This window comes from Pelodiscus sinensis, chromosome 1, assembly GCF_049634645.1.
Source record: "Pelodiscus sinensis isolate JC-2024 chromosome 1, ASM4963464v1, whole genome shotgun sequence".
In the NCBI taxonomy this organism is placed as follows: domain Eukaryota; kingdom Metazoa; phylum Chordata; order Testudines; family Trionychidae; genus Pelodiscus; species Pelodiscus sinensis.
Window position 1 is genome coordinate 288,675,874 of NC_134711.1, and position 26,577 is coordinate 288,702,450.

The 26,577-nt window shown below is 40.2% G+C and overlaps 1 protein-coding gene across 1 annotated transcript in view; it reads right to left on the minus strand.

The window, feature by feature from the left end:
- Window positions 1–286: 286 nt before the first annotated feature.
- Window positions 287–26,577, minus strand: part of SUCLA2 (succinate-CoA ligase ADP-forming subunit beta) — a 36,683-nt gene continuing 10,392 nt past the window's right edge. The window contains exons 3-11 of the mRNA XM_075919034.1: window positions 22,629–22,728; window positions 22,238–22,400; window positions 18,025–18,153; window positions 17,455–17,593; window positions 12,043–12,204; window positions 11,812–11,954; window positions 4,874–4,994; window positions 2,595–2,683; window positions 287–1,085 (exon numbers count right to left, since the gene is read on the minus strand). Coding sequence (XP_075775149.1) covers window positions 1,011–1,085; window positions 2,595–2,683; window positions 4,874–4,994; window positions 11,812–11,954; window positions 12,043–12,204; window positions 17,455–17,593; window positions 18,025–18,153; window positions 22,238–22,400; window positions 22,629–22,728 — 1,121 coding nt within the window. The 3' untranslated portion in view covers window positions 287–1,010. The remainder of the gene's footprint in view (window positions 1,086–2,594; window positions 2,684–4,873; window positions 4,995–11,811; window positions 11,955–12,042; window positions 12,205–17,454; window positions 17,594–18,024; window positions 18,154–22,237; window positions 22,401–22,628; window positions 22,729–26,577) is intronic.

Genomic DNA, 26,577 nt, shown 5'->3' on the forward strand with positions numbered 1-26,577 from the left:
AGTGCCTTCTTATCGTAGTGCCTTTCCTTAGAAGAAAAGCCAGACTGGGAAGAGCTGTATGTTCACTTTCAGTACAATACCATACACAAGATGATATGAAAACATCACCAAGTTCCCATAATCCTATATGCTGCAAAGCAATTACATGAAGGAGTACCAGAACGGAGTCAGACACACTATTTTATGGATTTGCAAAACTTTTGAGTATTAGTTTAAATCCTACTAATTCCTGCATGGGCTTACTTACTTTGGTGACTTATTAATCAAAATAGACAAAGGAAAAAGGTAATACTGATCTCTTGGAAGAGTTTATTAACTTACAACTGACATTCTAATTCTCTGTATGTCACTTTCGGAAAAATACTTTATTGTCCATATACAAAGCTGCATGATGCTTTTCAAGAAGCACCAGAAACCATGAAGATTTAAGTGCTACAGTATATTTTGTAGTGATTGTTCCAATGTCCCAATATTTAACTGGTCAGATCCAGAAAGTACTTCTAGAATATTGCTGGGTTTGTTCAAATGTATTTATGAATTACGCTAAAATCCATTCTTTATGTCTCAGTGTATAAAGGTCTCCAATAAAAACACCATTTCAATACATTCCTCCACATTATGAATGCTAGGGAATCTAGTCATGTTTATCTTGACAGAAGCCAATGTGAATATACAGCTAAAGTAACTTCATATTTTATTCAGTAGAAACGGTTTTCCAACAAAAAACTTTTGTTTTTGACAATAATGAATGAGTATATTTCAAGTGACATTCTGCAGCAGAAGCTGGAGGGCTGGGAGTGCAACTAAGAGATTACATATCAGCAATAGACACTTTAACATGAATTCTGACCATTCTGAATATTAACATGAAAGACCAGGTACTTTAAAGTTTGTGCACCTGTCAAACAATTAAATTCTCCACACACACACACACACAAAGAGGAAAAAAATCCACAGAACACAGTATTTCAGAGAATATAACACATTAGACACTTCCATGACACTTCAGATCAGATTGGCAACTGAAACTTAACGTCCACCTGAGCTTGCTTTGCTAAGGTCACTATTTCTGAAAGTTTCACAACCTGGGGGGGGGGGGGGGGGAGAAAGAGAGAGAGAGAAAGAAATATTAACACAGTTTAACAAATGACATTACTAAATTTTAGGAGTTCAACTAGACAGTCTGTTTTAGAAAGCAATGTCAGAAAGAGCTTGCCATAAAGAAAAAAATAGATTAACAGATTTAAGGCCAGATGAGACCATTGTAATTATATAGTATTTGTGAGAGACCACAGGAGTTTTCTGAATTTAATTCCTGTTTCAAGTCCAATACCTTTGGTGGAACTAAAGCATGTTTTTGGAAAAATATTTAAGATTCCAGATTTAAGAAATTTCCTGTCAGAGAATGCAACATAGTCTTTGCTAAATTGTTCCAATTGTTAATCGCTTCCTAGTTAAAATATGCAACTTACTTTTAGTCCACGTTTCTCGCTAAGATGTCAGGTGACGAGCATGGATTACTAATACATCTTGTTTATTTGTAGTTTTATAACTCTGTACAATCATGTGATCCTATTACTATCACCCTCATTTTCCCTCTTCCATTTGTTTGTTGCACCTACTTGCTGCATGTCCCAAGACAAAGTTCTTCAGAGAGCTAGGGATTTGTCTACAAAGAGTTGTGCCTGACAGTAGTATGTTCGGAACTCTTGTTCTGGAACAGAAGTGCTCTGTTAACAGTTTAGTTTAAACCATGTTGAAAGTGGATTAGGAAAAAAAGCCACTCCCATTGCAGAACAACAGAAAAACCACATATTGCACTTGAAAATTAATGCCCTTTGTTAATCCATGTGAATGGCTCAGAACAATAGGCCTCAATTCAACTGGATGCTTTAACACAAGTAAATATTCCACTGACAGACCTATTTCTGTTTATAAAATGGCACCAATCGCTGTGGATGGTGGATGTTTTACACAAATGCCATGCAGGTCTAAAACCCAAATTACCTGCTGCAGAAGTATTCTAGTGACAAACCATGGACTTGACCATCTTAACATTTCCACTGTGCCCTTAAACTCAGTGTTTTATGGATGTGGGTAACCAGTTTCTTCTCTCCAGAACTAGACTCATTCAGTAGTTCAACAGCAGAGGCTAACTCTAGAAATGATTCAGATTATACACTGATAGCTTCAAGGCTTTAAATATTTTATCCTAAGGTGGGTCTAGACAGCACCCTCTCTCTCGGAATAAGCTACGCAATTTCTAAATTGAAAAGAGCTTATTTTGAAATTTGGCACTGTGTACACAGTGCCAAATTTCAAAATAAAGCACTATTCCAACAAATCCCTTAGCCCTCATGGAACGAGGGATGCCAGAATAGCATGCCTGCTATTTCAGGAAATAGCGGGTACTTTTAAAGATGTGGCGTTGCTATTTCAGGATACTTTCAGTATCCCAAAGTAGCGCCGCAGTCTAGATGTACCCCTGGTCTACTGTTTGAAGGTGACTGGGGGAAGATAACTTTATGAAGACTTCATGTTAAACCATAGCATCTGTTTAGAAGAGTTATGCAAAAAAACTCTTTCTTGCTCACCATTTTAGCAGCTTCATCCAAGTCATCACAGGCAAGGATTTTGAGGCCACTAGCTGTTATTAAAGCTTTGGCATCATCAACTCGCGTACCTGAAGAAAGAGTAGTAGTTTTAAACATAATTCAGTACAGGTTGTACATCCCTTAACTGGGATTCCCTGGTCCTGCATGGATCAGAAAGCCCTGGAACAGGGAGGTCTGGTGGCAGGGCAGGAGCACTGTGGGGGCACCAGAAACTCAGCTGGGAGCCCCGTGGAGATGAGGGGAGGACAAGAAGCCTGGCAGGGAGTTTTGGCCCCAGCAGCCCTCTTTGGCCCCAGCAGCCAGGGAGCTCTAGTTTAACAGCATGCATGGAGCTCTGACCCCAGCAGCAACCAGGGAACTCTCGCCTCGGCCCCGGCCACAGCAGAGCTCCAGCCACTTTCTGGCTCTAGCCGCCAGGGAGCTCTGGCCCCTGCCACGGAGCCAAGTGGCTGCAAAGCTCTGTGCAGATGGCGCAGCTGTGACTCTGGTGCTCTGGCATCTAGAGAGCCCCAGGGGGGCCTCAGGCAGTAGTGAGGACAGGCTGGAGCCCTTGCCCGGTGACAGCATGGGTCATGAGGTGAGAGACCTTCCCTGGTCCAGCAAATCCCCTCATTCAGCACTAGTCATGTCCCGAGAGTGCCAGAACAGCGAGGTCCAACCTGTACAGATTATCAATTTCAACCAGAGATAATGTGTGCAGGTGGTGATCAAGTTCTCCAGGACCGATCTACCAAGATCTCAAAATTGAGATAATTCAGTATATATAAGGCGGCATTTTCAGTAGTAGCAAGTTAGATTTGTTTTTCTAAAATGTCAACTAAATACTTATAAAAAACCCAATAAGGTAAACAATGGGGATATAAGAAGTTGTTTAAAAAGATAACCATGTAACTGCTTTAAAAAACACTTTAGCTTAGCTTTATACTGCAGAGCCCATAGCAAAGCCTCCTTACTGAGAGCGAGGGCTGGCAAGGGCTGCCAGCCCCCTGGGAGGCGAAGGGAAGGCTTTGATGCAGACTCAGCAGCCACAGTGTGTAACCTATGGCAGGAGGCCTGGGGCTAGGCTGGGGCCAGGGCCACTCTCCCTCCCCGCAGAAAGGAACCCTGCCTGCAATGGGCCCTGCAGGGCTGGAGCGGCTCTCTGCCCAAAGTGGGCGGGGAGCTGCTCCATCCGCTATGGGTTAACTGCCACTGGTAAGTCTCACCCTTTAAGGTGAAGGTTACCAGTTAACCTTTTGCATCCCTAGTAAATGGGTAATATTTAATAGCGTCAATAAGAAAAACAGTGGATTTTAGTTAATACATATTATTTCTATTTACAAAATAGTCTTCTTTTACAAGCAATTTGGCTATGCGTTAACTGAACTGCTAAACACTGCGATTAAGTATTTCTCCAGTATCTAGAAGAATGGATGTAAGCGACTAGTCAACTATCCAATAAGTGTAAGCTTTTCAGATTGTCGAGTAGTGACTTGATTAGTCACTTCCCTCCCCCTTTCTGCCTCTGATAGCACCATCTACGCAGAGGGTAGGGGAGGTAGAGGCACAGCAGGGACTGAAGTGGATCCCCACTCATGCCGGTTCCCAGTGTGGCACTTCACCCTTTGAAATATAGTAAGAGCCCCACGTCTTGCTACATCTCAAAGATTGAAGTGCCGCAGTGGGAACACAGGGAGAGCAGGACTGCTTGAGTCCCCGCTCGCCCCATGCTCCCTGCGGCACCCCCTTGCTGCTTCAGCAGCACGGGGGTTGGACACGAGCCAGTGCTGGGGGGAGCCAGGCTTAAAAGCTGGTTCCCTCCAACCCCAGCTCCAGACTGCCACCCACCCCAGCCGTTCTCTACCCAAGGCAGAAGAGGAGGGATAGGGGAGGCTGCTGTAAAGCAGACCATGTCGGTAGGGGTCCCAGTGGGGAGCTGTGCTCCCCCTCCCCCACAGACAGGGGCTGCTGCCACCAAGTAGCCCCTGTTTGCAGTGACCAGGGCTGGCCACGAGTAGGGGCTGCTGGATTCAGCACAAGCCAGGACTGAGCAGTCCTGGCTCGTGCAGATTCTGCACCTCTGCATTTTAAATGTAGTAAGAGCCCAACGGCTCTTACTACATTTAAAATGCAGAACCACAGTGCAGGTGGCTCTGCATAGTAGTCCTATCGACTATACTGTTAACTCAGTAACTGCAATTTAACATCCCTACCAAGAAGTACTACTGACATACATAAATCCAAAGATTTAAATTTGAATAGTATTGAAGAGTGCTCACCTTGTAACCGAACAACAATAGGTATTTTTAGATCCAAATCCTTCACTGCCATAATGATACCTTGTGCAATAACATCACATCGCATGATGCCTCCAAAAATATTCACAAGAATAGCCAGTACCTATATAGAGAAGCATCCATGAAGAGTATACATTTCACGACAGAACACAGATCAATAAAACCACCCTACTCAAACATTATGAAGAATTTTAATAAGCAGCAAATAGATCATTGCATCAGATAAAAGGGATTCAGTTTGCTTAAATGGGCAACAAATCCATTCTAAAAATTCAAGTCTCAGAAATGGAATGCTAAGCACATGGTTTAATAAAGCTTTTGCTCTTCTTCTAGACATATTCAGCAGACAAGTTATTGGTCTCTAAAATAATGTAATCAGAATCCCATTTATCTGATCTAATTGGGACTGGGCACAGATCAGATAATTGAAGATTCAGATAATCCAGAGAACAGGAAATGTACCAACAGGAGAGATTGCCTATGTGCACTGTTAAGTTTATATGGCAAGCCAGATAATGGGAGCATGAGATAAATAGAGTTCTACTGTACCGTAAGGTATAGAATAGGAGGACAGGAAGGGATCTTGAAAAGTGACCTACTCCAGGTTCCTGCACATATGGCAGGACTAAGTTCTCTAGACTATCCCTGACAGATGTTTGTCTAATCTGCTGTTAAAAATCTCCAATAATGGAGATTCTACAATCTCCTCGGGCAATTTATTCCAATGCTTGACAATCCTAATAGTTAAAAAGATTTTCCTAATGTCCAACCTGAAATGCCCTTGCTGCAAATTGAAACCCACTGTTTCTTATCATAGCCTCAGGGGTTAAGGACAACAATTTTTCTCCCTTCTCCTTGTAACCACCTTTTATGATGTTCCCTTCTCAGTCTTCTCTTCACCAGAGTCAGACTCACTCCATTTTTCCAATCTTCCCATGTGTGTCATGTTTTCTAGTTCTTTTATAATTGTTGTGCTGTCTTCTGGACTTATCTACATCTTTCATTAAACATAGTACTCAAAACTCAACACAATACTGCAGTTGAGGCCTAATCAGCATGGAGTAGAGTGGAAGAATTACTTCTCGTGTCTTGCTTACAACACTCTGGCAAATATATGCCTCAATGATGCTTACCATTTAAGTTTCACAGAGCATCTTTGACTTATTTGTGTTTTTGGAAAGTTTCTCTATTTGCCCATTAATATACCAAGAGTTCCAGGGACAAATAACCATTCCCTTCATAAAGAATTAGCTTCTTGCAAATCAGGAGGTTTAACAAAATAAGAGGCAAACCAAAGGAAAACCTTTCAATCTCTTAACAAGAATTTAAGAATGACTGCACTATAACTTTTCTTGGTAGTCTTGCTCATAAAATTCTCTGAAGAATTTAGAGAAACAAAATAGATTAAATCTCAGCTATTAAAATCAATGTAATAACTGTTCCATTTCCCAACAGTTAGGCCTTCCAATTCAAAATAATCCTGCTAGAAGCATTCCCCAAACTAATACTTTGGCTTGTCACTTGTAAAATAAACTCTGTTGAAGGACTTACATTAGAAGAAAGGATGAACATGCTTTCCTAGACTGAAGGTCATTTAATTTACCACCATGTCTTTGTAGATTACATTTAATGTTAGAAGTTAGATTGCGAGTAAGAGGGTTGGGGTACAGAAAAATGAGAATAATTCTTCTCAAGCTCTATTATATAGTCTGTATGAAACAATGAGCAGTCCTTTGGCACCTCAGACTAACAAATTAGGTCATGAGCTTTCGTGGATTAAACCCATTCCATCAGATGGGTCTGTATGAAGCTACTGCAAATGGCCAGTTCAACAGGACAAAATGCCCAACTCAATAGAGAATGTGACAGTAAGTTTTCTAACAAGTTATTTTCAAATACTTCAGCATATTGCAATGTTCATTTTTACTTTCTTAGATAAAGGATAGAACAGCTACTATACTGGGGTTTTCAGCACCACAAAAGATGTTTTAACACAATATATAGGAGGGTAGAAGAAGCAAACAGGCAAAAAACTGAGTTTAGAACAAAAAGAAAAATTACAGTTTAAACAGTAGTTGCTTTTCTGCATTTTAGCCCCCTTTAAAAAAGTCATGCTCATTGAAACTGTTTTAAATTAATGAAAATTAAAAAGTTCAAATATTATCCCCTCAACCAAGCTCAGACAGTAACAAGCCCAGGGCTACATGGGGTTAAAAGTACTTTCAGACCTTGACTGCCTGTCTCAGAAGGAGAAAATGTGGGTGAGGCAATTATCTGTTACAAGAAGATTTATCTGGTGTTGCTCAGGTCCTTAACTTAATTAATTTTTAAATTTTTGTTTCTCTTCATTGAAATCATTGCTCTGGGATGGGGATAGAGATGAGAGGTTCAGTATCTGGGCTGCCCTGCAGAGAGAGGACTCTCTCAGCCCTCTCTCATGGCAGCAGCTTGGGGCCAGATGAGAAGTGCCTCTCCATGGCCACTACATCTTCAGCAGGCACAGCCAGGAGTGGGGTGCATGTCCACCAGCTGGGACAGGTCCAGATTCGTCTGCCTCCTTGCTCCCCAGGCAGAGTGAGGAACGCAACAAACTGTGCTCTTTCCCATCCTCACACCCTCCCTAAAGTGCGCCCCGGGGAGTGGGGTTCAGGACCGGGCAGGTCCTAGACAGAGAGGGGGTATCCGCAGCCAGTCCCTAGTGATTCTGTCTTTTGTGTATGGTTTTATGAGGGTTTGGTTGTTACATGAAAATGGGATATGCCTGGAATGGGATCACTTCACATAAAACCATATAGAAAAGACTCAGAATAACCAGGTAGGTGAAAAAGGGGCTGGCTAGGGGTGCTTACCTCCCCCAAGTGCCCTTAGGGAGGACAGGGAGCAGGCTAAAACTCTCCCCCCTAACTCCCCAATTCATACGGAAACATTGCTAGTTGTTCCCCTTGGTCAGATCTACCTTGATGTCATATCTGAGGACATTCCCATGCATGAGTTTTAAAACCGTAGTTATAGCCTGTTGTGAAGAGATTCCACAGAAGACAATTCTTTAAATTTTCAGATACTGAAATTAAATTTGCATTTAAATTTGCATACATTGAAATTAAAGTTTAAAGCCCTTCAAATGCTATGATCCTAGAGAACAAGATTAACAAAGAAAAATGGTAAGAATAGTGACCTTATTAGCAGTTAAATGGCAATCATTTAACACTTAAAACAAGAAAGTCTTTCTTCACAAAATTAAATTTACATTAGCAGCTCTGCATGCAAGTATAATTTCTCAACCAGCCAAATGTCTAAAATGTGTAGATTCTTTTGTTCTTTAAATGAATACCTCAAAATAATGTTGATTTTTACAAAAAATTAAATACCTGAAATTGTACTCCCAATAAATACTTCATAGGTAGGGATTTCCTGTAAACAGGGTGGTTGGGCAGTCACTTAGGAGAGATTCAAATACCACCCAATTATTAGCAGAGTGTCTTCAGCTAGATTTTTTTGTTTCTATTGGAGGTGCACATTTATACATGCCTCAGTGCACAACAATATTCTGCACTTGGATGGAAAAAATCCGTATATGGATGGAAAAGATTAGAAGGAACATTGTTTACAGAGATTATTACACCATGACTGCTTGGTCCTTGACCAAACATTATCTCAACGTGTGTAGAACATGCTCAAGGAGGAGGTTACACCAAGGATTTACTGAATATTGTTGATGAAATCATTCCATTGCTACTGGTCAACTTATATCAAGACTATAATCTCAACAGTTCTCATCAGGCAAAGTGTTTTTCAGGTTTAAAAGGAGACAAGCTTGAGCCAAGTCTACTACAGTTTAGTATGGTTCCTATCAATTCCTGCTGTGGAGTGCTTGAACAAACATGAAATTTTGGGATCCCTGCACATAGTGGTGACAGGCATTGGTATTTCAGCTTTTACCAAGGAACTGTTTTGACAGCAAGCCATCCAAGCACCAACCTGGGTAGTTACTAACCCATAGTATGTTGAACATTGAACTACCACTTGAGAGTTTACAACAATAAGTAGGCTATCGATGAACTTTCATAACAAGAATGTCGATGGAAAACACTTTGAAGAATCTTTCATCTGAAGAGCTATGCAGGAGTAATGTTACCTACTTTCTCTTGATTTTATAACCTCAGAAAGGAACAGAGAAGTGTTTTACCCAAAACTTTGATTTTAACATGACAGTGCACCAAGGTCGCTGGGTGGGAACTAAGAATCAATACTCCTATCATGCTTCAATCATTTGATTACACAAAGCTTGTCAGCTCTCATCTCTCCAGAGTTGGCTCAGCACCCCTTCCCCTACTAACTCACACCCATCTCAAGCTTTTAATGCACCACATATCACTGTATTAGTCTCCTTTTTTCTTACCACCAGCCTGCGCACTTCTGCTTCCTCTCCACCTCACCTATTGCCCAGGGATACATTACCTACCTTTTTCCCAGCTTCCTGCAACCTCCAACCCTTTGGAATCACTGATTTCTCACCACCTACAACCTTCCAGCTGTGCAACTGTCACTACCCATCTGATTTCTTCACTCAGCAACCCACAAAAGATTATGGGCTATATAGCTTAAATGTGATATTGTTCTTAACTGTAAGACTCTCTCCCTTCATATGTAAAGTGCCCCACTATTATACAGAATCACAACTTACATCCATTCTGTCTGCCAGCCTGCCCTTTTCACTGCAGCCTTAACCCTCAATGGAGATGGAACAAGCAAGCAGTGATACCATGGATACCAAGTACTATTTGTCAGCATGACTGATAATACAAAGTCAAAGGGGTACTTCATATGCAAAAGCACTAGTGACTCTCTTCAAGCTCTTCTCCATTGTACAGGAAGAGATGCAATCATCCAAAAAAAGATACTGATGAGTAATCATGGGCAATACTGCTCTGTGATCTCCCTTGAAATAGAGCACACTGATGGAATGATTTAATTCAGGAGGAAAAATCAGGATTGGGGGATTCAGGGAAAGAAGTTTGGAGGAAAGGGGATGAATAGAGTGATCTTTTAAAAAGTCTTCCATGGATGAGTATGGAGAAAATGTGAGCAAGAACTGAGTAGGTGAAGGCCTCGAATTTTAATTGAAAAGTTTTTAGTGCAGAGTATAAAATACATTCAGTTTTCCTTTGTGGTATTACTCCTATGCATCAGTAAGCATCTACCATTAGGGAAGTCTTAGAGTTCTTCCTCATGCTGCCCAAAATTATAGTCAGTTAATTTTAATTAACATTCTACTGAAATTTACATAATCCCAACATTGGTACAAAGATCCTGGAGCTCTTCAAAATAGTACTGGGACATTCATAACCTTCCAGACCAGCTATTAAAATGATTTTATTTTGAAATATTACTATGTCACCAAAAAGCACCTTAGAATCTTGAAGTATACCTACAAGTCAGAAAACAGCTGTTACAATTTAAGTCTGAAATTCTGCAACACTGTTGCACCACAGCATGGACCCAATAGAAAGTTTGGTACTCAAGAGACTGACAAGAGTCCTAACATCAGTGTTCCCTGTAAGCTGAGTGCTTAGGCAGCTGCCCAGGAGAGATTCAGGTGCTGCCCGGCTCATTAGCAGAGTGCCCACAGATGGCTACACCCCAGTAGTATGTGTTTCTATTGGTGGTGCACATCCACATATGCCTTTCTACACAACAAAATTTATTCTGCACATGGGTAGAACAACATAGAGGAAACATTACCTAACTCGGTACCATCATTCATTGTTTCAAATTCCTTTTAAAACAAGGAAATTCCTTATTAGCCTAATACAAATAAAGTAGAATTTCTTTAGCAATACCGAAATTATATAGTGTCATTGTAAAACAAGACAGCCTGGTTTGAAACCATTTAGTTTATTCAGCAAGGACAATTCAACAGCTTTAAGGATTTTTTAAAAAGGTAATAACAGCATTTCTGTACTTGCTCACAGTACTACAGATGTGATTTTCGAAAAAGAGGATCTAGTTACCATTTTATTCATTTGAGTCTGCTAAGTGTACATTCACTTAAAGAAAGCACACCAGAGCTGATACTGCAAAGATAATTAGAAGGTAAGTTGTTTACTGTTTATTCTGAATATATGTAAAAATGCATCTTCTCTATGTTTAAAATGCATCTAAATGACTTTAGGCAGCCCCTAGAGAATAATTTTTCTATTTAAATTTGCTATCTTTAACCTGCCTTCAAATTACATAGTTTTTATTTATTTGTTCATTCTTTTTTTATTCTAATTCTATTAGAAAGTTCTAATTTTATTTGTAAAGGAGTATTTTTAAATTCCCACTAAAAATTTACCTGCAAAGAAAGGAATTTAACAACCACCTCCTTTTAATAAAAAAGTCTTTATAAAAAAACCCTGAAAGTTTTCTTCAGAATAGGATTTGCTTCTTCTATTTCCTCCTTCCTGTCAGGGATATTAAAAGTTTTTGGTGTCCTCCACTGATTTTGCCAGTTAACTACTTAGGAAAAAAACTAAAGAACTATTGGGAATTACATCACAACTGTCTGAAATCTGTGCAATTGACAGATATTTTGAGAAAAGACTCTGTGAATGATTTAAATACAAACGATTGTCCCTTCAAGTGATGGCTAAAAGTTTTCCTATTTCAGTTCTCCTTTCTGCAGTCCTTTGGCAAAGAACAAGACTTACAATCCTGATGAGTAAGAAAATTAAGAAACTTGTAGGAAAAAAAACCTAACGTGTTTTTCAGGCCTTCTTTAACCATAGTAAAATAGTAAAGACAGCACAGCTCCCCCTTTTTGTAGCTCACCTTTACAAGCCATATCTATTAAAGAAAACAAAATATCCACTGTGCATGGTTATACAGCATTTATTATTTAAAAGTGCAGAATTCTGAAATACTGGTCCTTGTCTTACTTTTTTATCTGATGTAATTAGTTTAAAAGCTTCTGTTACTTGATGTACAGTAGCACCACCACCAACATCAAGGAAATTTGCTGGAGTGCCTCCATGTAGTTTAATTATATCCATTGTGGCCATAGCCAAGCCAGCACCATTCACTGCAAGAAAGATAGTTACATTTAAGAACTCCATTAGCAGCAGGTACATCAAAGGCATTTAAATATCTAGTGAGTAGAACATAGATACCTAGACAGCCTATGTTTCCCTCGAGTCCTATGTAGTTGAGGTCTGCTTTAGCAGCATCTCTGTCTCGCTCATCCTCTTGCGTCCAATCCTGCAGATCAAAGATTTTCTGCTGACGGTAGAATGAATTGCTATCAAAGTTTATCTTTGCGTCCATACACATCACTTGGAAAACAAAACAAAAAAATTAATGCCTTTAACTTTAAAAAGGTTAAATACTTCTTTGAAATACTTATTCTATTGTACATTAGGGAACCAAATAATTCTTTTTGGGGGTTTACATTCCTTCTCAGTCAGTCTTCACTGCATACATGCTAAGGCCAGAAGGGACTATTGTGATAATCTAGTCTGGCCTTCTGTAAAATACAAGCCACGGAATTGCCCCAAAAATATTTTCTACAACACATTAATTATTGAAAACTTCCTACCTGGATTTTAAATTTTTCAGTAGTAAAGCATCCACCATGAGCATTGGTAAGTTGTTCCACTTATGCCTTACCATTAATATATGCTTCGTTTCCAGTGTGAATTTGTCTAGCTTCAACTTCCAGACACTGGATTTTATTTCACCTGTCTGCTACACTACAGAGCAGTCTATTAAATTTCGTTTCTCCCCCCCCCCCACACACACACACACTATATATACACACATTCACACTAATCAAATCACTCCCTAACCTTCTCTTTGTTAATGATAGACTAAAGGAACTCAGTCTGTTTAGCTTAAGACATGTTTTCTAACTCTCTAATCATTCTCATGGTGAACCCTCTCCAACTGATCAACCTCTTTAAGCTGGACACAATACTCCAGCAGTGAACACAACAATGCCAAATACAGAGGTAAAATAACCTCTACTTCTCTAAAATTACTGTATTTATGCAACCAAAGATCACCATAGCCCTTTAGGCCACAGCATCACAGGGATCACATGTTCAACTGAGCATCATTACATCCCCCCAAAGCTTTTCCAGGGCCATGTTTCCCAGCATAAAGTCCCCCATTTTGTAAAAATGGCCTATATTCTTTCCTCCTAGCTGAGTACACTCATATGTATCCATATTCAAACAGCATGCTGTTTGCTTTTGTCCAATTTACTAAGGGTACATCAAAACTACATCCCTCTTTGTGTCCTTTAAAAAAAAAAAAAAAAAAAAAAAGAGGTTTATAGGATCTTTCGAAAAATGCTTTTCTTTTTGAAAGAACAATGTCTAGACCATAGTTTCACTTTCGAAATGGCTTTTTTTGAAAAAAAGCCATGATGCAATTATGCAAATGAAGCGTGAGAAATTCAAATCACAACTTCATTTGCAATTTCAATATGTCTAATTTACATACGTCTTTCGAAAGAGGGATGTAGTTTAAGTGATCCACAATTACTATCAGTGACTTCTCCTCTATTTACCACAACTCCAATTGTGTATGTCATCATTGATCCAAGTGTTAAAAAGCATCAGGCCAAAATAATAATCAATGCAAGACCATAATCCAATATATAAAGGAGAATGTTTGTAAGTTTGTGCACTAATAACTCAGACACTATAAGAGCTACCACAACCAAACTTTGCATGGGATAACCTTTTATCCAGGGGAAGGTATTAAGGTACTTTTGGACCTAATCGGGCCCAAGCTCAAGCTGTAAAAATCAAAAAGTGTGCTGCGCTGCAGGGGCCATCCTGCCCACCCTAGGTCCCATGCCCGCCGCCTGCGGTCCCCAGCACCATCTAGGACTCGCCCTCTCCCACCCATGAGGTTACATAAGCAACCCTCTTTCCCACCCTCTTCCCCCCCCCCACACACACACCCCGGGTGCGATCTGGGACGCCCCTCCTGCGTGTAACCTCCCCCCCTCCCGCTGGGGATAACACGGACCTATATTTTAATCCCTATAGAAATCAGTGCAACTTTTCTACCATTCAAAAAAAGTTAATGGACTACTGTTTTTCTACATTTTGTTCCTCCGGTTTCCCGAGCAACGTCGGGTAACTCCAGCTAGTAGGAACATATTTTAAGACCGATCAGTTAGCCAGTTTTTATTCTATTTTATGTGCCAAGTTAATTTTGTATTGCTCCACATTCAGTCAAAATGTCTTGTGGTACTAGAGTCAAATACCTTACAGAAGAATGTTAAGTATATTTCATCAACACTATTACCTTTATCAAAGTTGTATTCTCATGCAAAAAAAGTCATTAAGTTAATTTGACAGGAGCTATTTTCCATAAACCTATGTTGATTTCTATCAACTCAATTACCTTCTTTTAATTCCTGATTAATCTAGTCCTCTATCATTTATTCCATTATCTTGCCCAGGATCAATGTTAGACTGACAATCCTATAATTACCCAGGTCATTCTGTGTACCCTTTTCAAATATTGGCATAACACTAGTTTTCTTTCAGTCTTCTGCATTTTTCCACCTTTTATTGCAAATCAACATTAATGGTTCAGCAAGCTCTTAAAAACTCCTGGATGCAAAGTTCTGCTAAAAACACTTCATATAACTATTACAGGACTAGAAAATACCAGTATTACCTTACATTAATGGCACTACCTGACCTCTGGACTCCTAACTTGCAAGTACCTTTATGAGTATAAATGCATTTCTTGAAAGGGATTAACACAATACATGTTGCATTTGTAGTAAAGCTTGAACCTCTCTGGTTTGGGGCACACTGGCCCAGCAACGTCCATGATCTACAGATATTGCTGGAGCAGAGAGCCCCTGAACCAGAAAGCCCTATGAGTCTAGCAGCAGGCAGCAGAACCAAGAGCCTGATGCCCAGGCTGGCCCTGGGGGCAGTGGCAGCAGCCATGGAGTGGTGGCCCCAGGGCTGGCCGCAGAGCCAGGAGCCCAGCGCAACAGGGGAGAAGAGGAGCCCTGCATCTGGGAGGGGAGCTGAAAGATTCTACAAGAGTCCGGAGTCCATCAGAAGAGGAGCAGAATTGACCTGCCCTAGTCCAGCAAACTCTCTCATTCAGAAATGCTCAGATCCCAAGGGTGCTGGACCACTGAGGTGCAACCTGCAGTAACGTATCTAGAACAGTTAACACAAACTCACCAAAACAACTGTCCACCAAGCTAATCCTTCCATTGTGCCTTTGCATATCTTTAAAAAAAAAAAATCTACCCACTTAAATTAAATCTAAGAGCAAGAGCCTATGTGCTTCATCAAGCGAACATATTCTAAGGTTAAAAAAAAAATGTAGAAAATAATCCCAGCAGAACACCAAGGTAGTTTCACCCATAGATAGTGGAGGGACATTGGGGAATGTCCTATGGGAGGAGAAGAGATCCCAAGCCCTGGGAAAGCATGCTGTGACCAGCTGGGAGCTCCAGCCAGTCTTCCCCTGTGATGTAATCTTATCCTTAACCATGTACTAAGGAAGCTGACAAAAAGGAAACCCAACTATGCTAGGTCTAAGTTCATACTATGAGTACAGTGAGATTTTTTTTTTTATATATATAAATTCTTGTATAAAAAGTGCACTGAACTGCCAGTATAAAACTAGATATGCAAATTTGAACAGCAAGGATTAAGCTGAGACTAATTCTGAAAATGTTTAAAGGGGAACAGTAAGTATCTTTTGAAACCTGCTAACAAAACAAAAAAACAAAAAACAAACAAAAAAAACCAGTAGTGGTTGAAAGGCACTCCTAGTGTGTAGATGTATTTTCACCTCACTAGGGACGTTAACAGGTAATGGTTAACCAGTACATGGGGAGCAGCCCACACCCACCTCCATTTAATCAATTAATCAGTTAAATGTAAAATTTTAACCAGTTACCAGTTAATATCCCTACTTCCTTCAGCATCTAATACGAAGTCACTAGTATTTGGGATTGCTTAGATTTTGGATGTTAGCTTGAAAAAAAAAAAAAAAAAAAATCTTAGAAGGCCCAATTTTCAGAAAGGACCAAATTCTGAAAATTGCAAATTCAAATCGCTTCGAGTTAGGCGCACAAGAGTGCTGTCATTTCAGATCTTGACATCAAAGCCAAGAGGAATAAGATAAATGTGTAGTTAAGGAATTATATGAGCTTGGATTCTTTCCAAGAAGAAAAGCTATTATTGCACACAATTGAATGTAACTTCATTCTTGTTCTTCTTTCAGGACCACATTACCAAAGCTTATTATACCACAATGTCAATTTCCATCTGACTTAAATTGAATGTTAGGATGCATTTTGTATTAGCAGCATGGTCTATAGTTTTGTATGCTCTGATAATACAGGCTCATAGCACAAATATTTCACAAACTATCTTAAGTCCCACCTTATATGCAGTATGTGAATAGTAGTTATTTGAAAAAAATCCAAAAAAACCCAGAGAAATTTGAAGCCAGTCCCATAGTGTGCACAGAACTCACACCATGCACAGGGCTTCCAGAGTGCTAAATATGTTTGCAGATATTTATGTGCCATAGTCAGTTTTTACTACATTTTTCCAATGTACCACTTTAGTGTTACATCTCCTTACTGCAGTGGTCTACAACCTTTTTACACACAAGATCACTTTTTAAATCTCAGAACAGGCGAAGATCTACCGCCCCGCCCTCTCTATTCTCCTCCTGTCCGTCACTTGCTATCCCCAGCCCTTATTTACACACTCTGATAAACAGTTTATTTTTAAATTATGCGATACATTCAATTAAAATCACGTGTTTATAGTTATGAAATAAATGGTCTGTTTTTTATTCATGCTATTTAAATCTAAAATGAAGCATTTATAATTCTACATTTTGTGGGGACAGTACTGCGGCTGGGGGCAGGGTGCTGGGGGGGCAGGGGAGAGGGTTCTGCAGCAGAGGACAGTGCGCCAGTGGGGACCGAGTTCGGTGGCTGGGGACAGGGGAGTGGGGACAGCATTCGGTGGCTGGGGACAGCATTCTGTAGCTGGGGAGTGGGAGCTGGGGAGTGGGGGTGCCAGTGGGGGCGCCAGTGGGGGCAGAGAGTCCCCTGCATCTCCCTCCCCCCAGCATTCCCCCCCCAGGGAAACCAGCAGGTGCCTGCCCCAGGGCCAACTCCCCCCGCGCACGCCGGGAAACCCCCTGTGCACCTCCCGCAGGGCTGACTCACCACTCCTGTGCGGTGCAGGGGGCCGGCAGAGCAGCTAGCGCACTTCTGGAATTGCCGGAAGTGGCACTAAGCTGCGGGACTTCTGAAGCCGACACTACCTCTGAGGTAAGTAATGGGGCTTCTGGGGGGTGGGAGGGAAATGGGGGCGGGGTAGACAGGACGCCTTGCGAGCGACTGGTCGAGGCCTCGAGATCGACTAGTAGCTCGCAATCGACCTGTTGGTGACCATGGCCTTACTGCATATAGCTGTAGAAACTTTAGCAGAACCCTTATATCAAACACTGCTCCATAGATTCAATCTGCCCATCTAAAATAAAATTCTATAAAGAAGGTACTTTACCAATTCCTGATGCATCTTCTACCATAGGGTTTATTTCCACCATAGTGGCATCATATTTCATAAAGAGATTGTATATCTTGATCATATTATCTGCTGCTTCATCCACCAGGTTAGGGGGAAATCCCATTTTCTGGGCCAACTGAAAATAAAACAGAATATTCTGTTAATCAATTTATTATATTAGGCATTCAAATCTTGAATTATGGTTAAAAGTTAGGAACTTCACAGCTTATTTTTAACACAGCAATAGAAGTCTAGACAGCAGCTACAGATTTTTGTTTGCCCTGCAGGGAGTGGGGCTTATGGCTTGTAAGATCAATCAAGGCATTGATCCTACAAGGGACAGCGAAATTAAGGCTACGAAGCTATACACCAGCCTAATTTAAGTATCCATATATGGAGCTAGATTTACATTCCTTTCTGTAAATCGAAGACAATCCATTATAATATCTAGCATAAAATTGTTAGGAATTGTCAGTTCTTTCATCAGCCCCAAAGCTTTGTAAATATACTCAGTAAGTTTTATACAAGCAAAAAACTAAGATTGTATGGAAATGTACTCCATAGTACCCTAACAGCTTGTTCCTTTTTGATGCCTTCCATGATATCAATGGGTTCCTTAATTATTGCATCAGGATTCTCTGCAGCAACATCTTCAATGTTAACACCACCATGAGAACTGCCAATCAGTACAGGACCCTAAGGAAAGAGAAAATTTCAATGCAAGTGTTTTAAATATAATTCACTATATTACATCTTTCCACAAATATTTCAAAGAGCCTCTTGTTCTCAGTATGAGATTCTTTGCTTTTGGCAATCCATTAAAGTTGTCTTTTATTCTCTTACTGTTGCTATATTTTCATTCAGTATTACTTATACAAGCAGTTTAGTATATATGAGAACAGAAGAAATTTTCCAACTCTAAAACCATATATCAAAAGGAAGCTTCTCCTAAGTCAATACCATGACTTACAATATTGGCTTAAATTTAGGACAGAAAAATGCAGTTATACAATGATACATCACACCCAGTATATCCCATCTTCAGCTCATGCTGTCAGTGAACAGAGAACAACTTTAATTTTCTTCATAGTTTATCTCACTCCAACCTCTGAAGGTAAATCTAGGTCTGCACAGCCAGTTGTTGCACTCTATTCCTATTCACAACAGATCATAAGCCTTGACAATTATAACCCTCTCAGAAAGCTTGTCACAGTGCTTGATTGTTGAGTAAAATGAATTTAGAGAAGTTAATACTCTTTCACAAAATGTGTCAAAAAGCCACTTTCACAATTGACTCCTTGGTGCCTCTGAGATTAATGGGCATGAAGACAAAACAATCCCATGCCCCTGGAAGCAATCCATCAAGTTCAAGGTTGAGGAATCTTTGCTTATGAGTCAGCCAACATTCACATGCGGTATTGGTTGCATGCATAATGAGAGACTTCCACTTCCTGGACTAGTAAGTCAGTACTTCCCATGAGCACATTAATAGGGTTTAGCTCAGCGGTTCCCAAACACTGATCCACAGACTGGTGCCAGGCTGTGAATCGCTGGCTGCTAGGCCACAGAGGCTGCCGGAGCTGAAGCCAGCTGTTTGTGGCAGCTGTGGGGTGCGTACTGAGGTACACACAAATCCTCTGAGCTGCTGCACAGCAGACAGCTTCAACTCTGGCAGTCGCCAGGTGGCAAGCAGGTGAAGCTGGCTGTTCACAGAAGCCCCTTGGTGGACTGGTAACATTATGAATGAATATGCAAATAATATGCCTGTTTGCCGATCCACAGTATAAAAAAGGCTCGGAACCACTGGTTTAGCTAATAAATAACTGCAATTAAAGTTGCAAAGAGAGAGTGCTAGAACCATTTTTTAATACTGTGACAACTACATACTGAATGCAGCTGCAAGGAGAGCTACAAGTGCTTTAGAAAACTATTTCAGGCATAATTACAATTCAGTATCATTATATCCTAAAAGATAGTATTAGTTCTACTTAAGACATGGCAAGAACATTTCATTCCTTCAGCTGCTTCAGCCTGTAAGCATTTTATTTTTTTGAAACAATATTTGTTTATCAGAATCCTGACTTCTGGGTTTTGTTTTGTTTAATTCTTACTATTCTAGGAAAACATGTATGGTGTTAATTAATTGCTGAGAATCACCGATCACTAGCATAATTCTTGTCCAAAAAACAAGATTCCCAAGATTTATAAAGCAATAAACTAATTACCAATGAAACCCTGTCAACAGAGATTTGTTTTATCTATCAGTCATGAAAAAGGCCATCTACTTTGGTTAAACTAATTGTGGCTAAAACTTGTATGTTAAAAATCCTTGTTTGAACAATGTGAAATTTTTATAGGCTGAAATATAGCTATTTGTGGTATTTTAATGCCACCTTGTGGCATAAATGCAGTAAATATTTTAGCCATCTACTTGTCACTCTTACATAGAAATTAGAAAGCTCTGGATTAGAGATCTTAGTTAGCAGGTAACTGAATAGTGATGTAACCAGACAAAATATTATCGATTACATGACTATTCGATAGTCCCCTGGGGCAGGGCTAGCAGCCAGTGTATTCCAGCCCCACTCCCGGAGAGCCACCCTGCCATCTGACACTGCTGCCCCTCAAAGGCAGCAGCGCAAATTGGCAGGCAGAAGCTGGTCCATGAGGGGAATCAGTTTAAAAACCAATTCCCCACATAGACCAGCTCCAGCCTATGGCTCCATGCTGCTGCCTCGGATTCAGAGGCAATCGCGCGGGGCAGCAGCAACCCGTCCATGGGATAATGGGCAATCGCGCGGAGCAGCCTCTACGTGCAGACCCCACAGACAGGGCTTCTGCCACGGAGTAGCCTCTGTGCGCAGCAAGCCCGGGCCTCCATGGACAGAGGCTGCTCCACGGCACCCCGCCCTGCCGTTTCCCTGTGCTGCTGCAGCAGCAAGGAAGGAGGGCAATGGTTCCTGCCCCCCCCCCCCCAAGAGGGTGTGGGAAGGAATGCGTGTAGTCAACAGATTAACTGATAAACTTAGGCTCATCAGGTTAATCATGTAGTCGACTACACATTGAGATCCCTACTCTCAGATGTTGTGAAAAAGCAGCATAGACACTTTTAGATATTAAGATTGAAATGTTGAACAATTTTCCTATGGAAAGGAAGAGGATTCTAAATTTAAGAAAAAGAGCAGATACAGTAAGACAGACATTTACCAGTTCACCCACTTTTAGAATTTCTATGCAAGTCAGTTAATCAGAGAACAGATATTTCAAAACAAGTTCCTGTTACATTGTAAATGAGAGCGCGCTCTACAGAATTTACTGAACCATTCTTTCTGCAGGTTTTCTAGCACTGCCAGACCATTTGCTTCAGCTCTGAACTTCAATAAGTTGTACTTTGTAGGATGTGCTCCCAACAGAAATAAGCCTAGAAGAAAGGCATAACCTGGGGAGATGTTAGTTCAGGAGCAAACATCACCAAAAACAATTGGACAGCTCCACAGTTTACACAGGAGTCACCTGTAACCACACACATTTCTGACATCTCCAGGAGGTATCAGAAGTAACCCTAATATAAGAAATAAAGGAGCTTTGCTAGAAGCTAGAACAAACAAACTTCTTATAAATACTGCAATGGATTACTACCACAGAATTACATGTAACTCGTACTAAGCTAGTATACATTTTAAGTTTAATGCTCACACCATATCTAGAGTGCTTCTAAAATTTGAGTCAGTCTTCACTGTGGTGAACAACCCGTGGGTCGCGACCCCCAAATGGTCTTCCTGGGGGGCGTCGCGCGGACGCCAACAGCCAGGCCCAGCCCCTGGCCACCTGGAGCCAGCCATGGGGGTTGCTGCTGAAAAAAAGATTGTGCACCACTGTTCTAGAGTCTAGAAGCCATCTTCTTTCCTGGGATGAAGCCATGATGATTATTAATTTTGTTCACATATCAGATAACTTACGAAATTTCATGGCTCGTGAAGTGCTTAATAGACAAATCAACTGCACACATTTCCTCTATAAATTTAAAAATTGGGCACCTACAGAACCAGAGTCATACAGATTATTTCAAGGAATGCGTCAAAGTATTCAGATCTGAACTGAACAGGAAACGCCTTTAATAGTCATTATATAGTAAAGAAGAGGGAGAAATGTGACAAGCACTATATTAAAAATTACAGAATTAACCTTGGGATTTGGAGGAGTCCATTATATTAAAAATGCACATTTACTTACTATTTTTGAATGGTATGTAACTTCTTTAGGAGGAGGAGATATGCTAAATGTAATTCCTCCTGTTATCAGCAGTTTAAAAGTCAGGTCACTCACATGTCTAAACAGATATAGGAACTTTACTATGGACACAGATTTTTTAAAATTTTGGTCATCTTCTTGCTTTGCACTGCTTTAGAGAGCTGTGGCTGCATGTTTAAAATTAAGCCTTAACTGCTTAAAATTAAGTCTGGTAAAATTAAGGAGACAGAAATTAGATCATTTTGCTAACCACTGCAACTTTGCAGTTCAGAAACATCAGTATTGCAGACAACCAGTTGTGTAGCATTCCTTTCACTGCACTATACCACAGCAATTTACTTTGGTATCTGAAGTGTTAAGAAGCATGCAGAGGAAGGTCATGCTGCTAAACAGAAGGCTGAGTTCACAAACAGCTCTATAAATCAGTTTCAAACACAAATCTGACCCCTACGAAGGATGGCAGTAATATTCTTTCAATTCCAAGTATATAAAATTCATTTTAAGAATACTATTTCTATTAGTTACTCACTTGAAATGACCTTTCCATAGTTATTGCAAAATAATATTCTCTCCTGGGATATCTGCGCTCACAGATAAATACTTGATTGCATATCCTGCCCTTCTCTCCTGTCTGCTTGGTAAACAACTTCTTTCCAATCATTTTGGAGGAAATGTCTTTTGCTTCTTCTGGACTAGAATAAGAAAAGCTCAGAATGTGACAAGAGAAATGCTGGAGTAAAGAGAGCAGAATGAATTAATTTTAAGAGTTATGTATCTTCATTTACAGTAAAAATACATTCTTACCTAGTTTAGAACATCTTCATAGTCTACAAGGCATTTTAATCAAATTAAAATTCCAAGTCGTACAAATGGATTGAAGATATTCTCAATTTACCTGACAATTTAGAAATACAACTTACGAAAAAACTATTTTCACTCCGCCTTTGAGGCCACCTTCAAAGGTTCCTTTTCCTCTACCACCAGCTAAAACCTGAGCTTTTACCACAAGATCCTTTGTACCTAGAATTAAAAAAAAAAAAAAAAATACATATGCTAGAATTTGTTAATCATAACTCCTATATTAGTCAGTTTTTTAATATAGCAGAAAAGGCTAACGCTATTTATTTTCCTCACATAAGATAGAGCATATATAATTGAGATTAAAATAGCAGAACTCATTACTTTTATTCAATATTTTGTCTTCAACAGAAAAAAACCTCTACACACTGACAAACAAATCTAGGAGAGCTCCAACTCAAGAAAGATTCCAAAATCCAGCGTTCTAAGTTGTATTTATAAAATGTATGACTTGACTTTTGGTTAAATTAGTCACTATTCAATTATTTATATACATAATCTAATTGCTTAACTTTCTTTCATATCTCAGTACTATTTACATGATTAGATGTAACTTTTCAAACATAACTTTTCAAACCATCATTAATTAGCTATGATGTTCATGAGTATGCAAGAATGAACAATCATATGCATCTAGTCCATAGACTATCTTGCCTGTTAGTATACAGCTGAGATACTCTCTCAAGTTTGCTTCCAAATGAGTAGTGCTCTAGTAAACAACTAAGGCCCCAATCCAGCAGGCCATTTAAGCACATCCAGGCCTAAATGAATCTACCAGTTTGTGTGAGAAGAAGAACACAATACATAATATAACTTTTAGGCAGCAAAGCTTCTGAATTCAGACTTAATTATGTGTCTACACTACAGGCCACAGTTTATCAGTCAGGAGTACAAAGATGTGAACACTGACTCACATGCTTCTGTCAAAAGAAGCCCCTCATATAGATGCACTTACACTGGAAAAACTATACTGGCACAACCACACTAACAATTCTAGCTTGTTTTGTTCAGAGGGTGGGCAACTCTAGAAAAAGCTATATTACTAAACAATGCTTTGCCATAGTGCTAAATCCATGCTTGGAGCATTTGGTCATATACTTTACTTGCAGAGGGGTAGTCTAACTGGAAAAAACTTAAAAAAATAATGAATAGTCTAGTAGCACCTTAAAGACTAACAAAACATGTAGACAGTATCATGAGGTTTCTCGAGCAAAACCCACTTCCTCAGATGACATCTCCAGTCATGGAGACTGCACAAATTCCCTAGGCAATTTATTCCAGTGTTTAACCACCCTGACAGTTAGGAAGTTTTTCCTAATATCCAACCTAAATCTGCCTTGCTGCAATTTAAGACCATTGCTTCTTGTCCCTCCTCCTTGTAACACCCTTTTAGATACTTGAAAACTGATAATCATGTCCCTTCTCAGTCCTCTCTTTTCTAAACTAAACAATACCAATTCTTTCAGTCTTCCCTGATAGGTTAAGTTTTCTAGACCTTTAACCATTTTGTTGCTGTTCTCTGGACCTTCTCCAAACCTCTTGATAAGAACATATAATATATAAGAATGGCCATACTGTGTCAGACCAAAGGTCCATCTAGCTCAGTATCCTGTGTTTGAACAGTGGCCAATACCAGATGCCCAAGAGGAAGTGAACAGAAACAGGTAATCATCAAGCGATCCCTTTTCTATCATCCATTTCCAGCCCCTGACAGAAGCTAGGGACACCATTCCTACCCATCCCAGCTAATAGCCATTGATGCACCTAACCTCCATAGTTTTAGTTCTTTAACGCAGTTAAAATCCTGGTCTTCACAACATCCTCTGGCAAGGAGTTCTACAGGTTGACTGTGCACTACATGAAGAAAAACTTCCTTTTGTTTGATTTAATCCTGATACCTACTAATTTCATTTGGTGACCCATGGTTCTTAGCTTATGGGAACAAATAACTTTCCCTTATTCACTTTCTCCACACCAGTCATGGTTTTACAGACCTCTATCATATCCCCCCTTAGCCTCCTCTTTTCTAAAATGAAAAGTCCCAGTTTTTTTAATCTCTCTTCTTATGTGACTCTTTACAAATCCCTAATCATTTTTGCTGCCCACTTCTGAACCTTTTCCAATGCCAATATATCTTTTTTGAGATGCGGTGACAACAGAAGATGTGAGCATAGCATGGTTTTATATAGATGCAATAAAAATCTCAGTCTTATTCTCTATCCCTTTTTCAATGATTCCTAACATTCTGTTTGCTTTTTGAATGCTGCAGCACATTGGATAATTCTCTGAAAACATCTACTCACAGCAATTCCAAGATCTCTGTCTTGGGTAGTTATAGCTAAATTAGTTCCCATCATTTTCTATATATAGTCGGGATGATTTTTTCCAATGTGCATTAATTTACATTTATCACCATTAAATTTCATTTGGCATTTTGTTGCCCAATCACTTAGTTTTGTGAGATCATTTTGAAGCTCTTCAGTTTGCTTTGGTCTTAATTGTCTTGAACAGTTTCATATCATCTGCAAATTTTGCCACCTCACTGTTTACCCCTTTCTGTAGATCATGTATAAATAGGATAAGTCCCAGTAGATGTTGAACATAACTGGTTCCAAAACAGACCCTGTGGAACCTCACGTTATGCCCTTCCAGCATGACAATAAACCATTAATAAACTACTCTCTGAGAACAGTTATCCAGCCAGTTATGCACACCCTTTATAGTGGCCCCATCTAGGTTATATTTCCCTAGTTTATTGATAAGGTCATGTGAGACTGTATCAAATGCTTTAGTAAAGTCTAGGTATACCATATCCACCACTTCTCCCGTATCCACAAGACTTGTTATCCTATCAAAGATATCGGGTAACTGAACAGTCATGTAACCGCATGAGTTATCATCTGCTACATGACCATTTGATGGCTCCCAGGGACAGGGCCAGCAGCCAGTGCACTCCAGTCCTACAACTGGGGAACGCCCTGCGCTGCTGCCTCAGATACACAGGCAGCTGCCCAGGGTGGCAGCAGCTTCTGTCTGTGATTGTGCGAGCTCCCCGTGGACAGAGGCTGCTGTGGCAAGGGAGAGAAATTACTGCAAAGCTGTCTCTGTCCAAGGTGGCCTGGGCTGGCTTTTAAGCTTGCTGCCCCCGGCACCAGCTCCTGCTTACCCCACCTTGCTGTCTCCGATATATAAGCAGCGGAGGGGGAAGGGGTAGAATTTGTGTAGTCAACAAGATTAACCGATAAGCCTAGGCTTATCGCTTAATCATGTAGTTGACAACATGTTGACATCCCTACCTGCTACCTTACAACAAATTGGCTGTAACAGCTTTTGAAATTGTGCTAACCCAAGCTTTTGCTTATATCAAACAGGCCCACAATCAAAATTGAGTTCATGCATGGTATGTTAACAGGGCTCAAGTTAGATTATAACCAGGGTATTGCCCTGAGCTAACCACGCATTGAAAAGTCTTAATAGCCAATCCAGCACTTGAGAGTTATAAGCAACTCTATTTAAATATTCTGTCATTATAAATCTTTGGTATAAAATAATTGAAGATGTTTGCAAGTACATGTAGACTTACTGTGACCTTTACATCTTCACAACCCTCATTCCATTTTTATAGCTACTTAATACTGGAGGTCATGTAGATTACACAAAGGATTCTCGAACTTCATTGCACCATGACCCCTTTCTGACAACAAAAATTGCTATACAACCTCAGGAAGAAGAACTGAAGCGTAAGCCTAGCAGAGCCCCACCACAACAGGCAGAAGGGGGAAAGCCCAAGTCTCCTGAGCAGGGGAGAGGGGAGAAGCCAAAGACCCAGGGCTACACCCTTATGGGAGTGGCTTGTACTTCAGCCCAGGGCAGTGAGGTTCAGGTTTCATCTTTGGCCCTGGGCAGTGGGGCCAAGCTTTAGTCCTGGGCCCCAACAAGTTTAACATCAGTTGTGGTGACCTCTATACAACAGGGTACTAACGAATATTCCTGCTAATTTATTCAATCCAT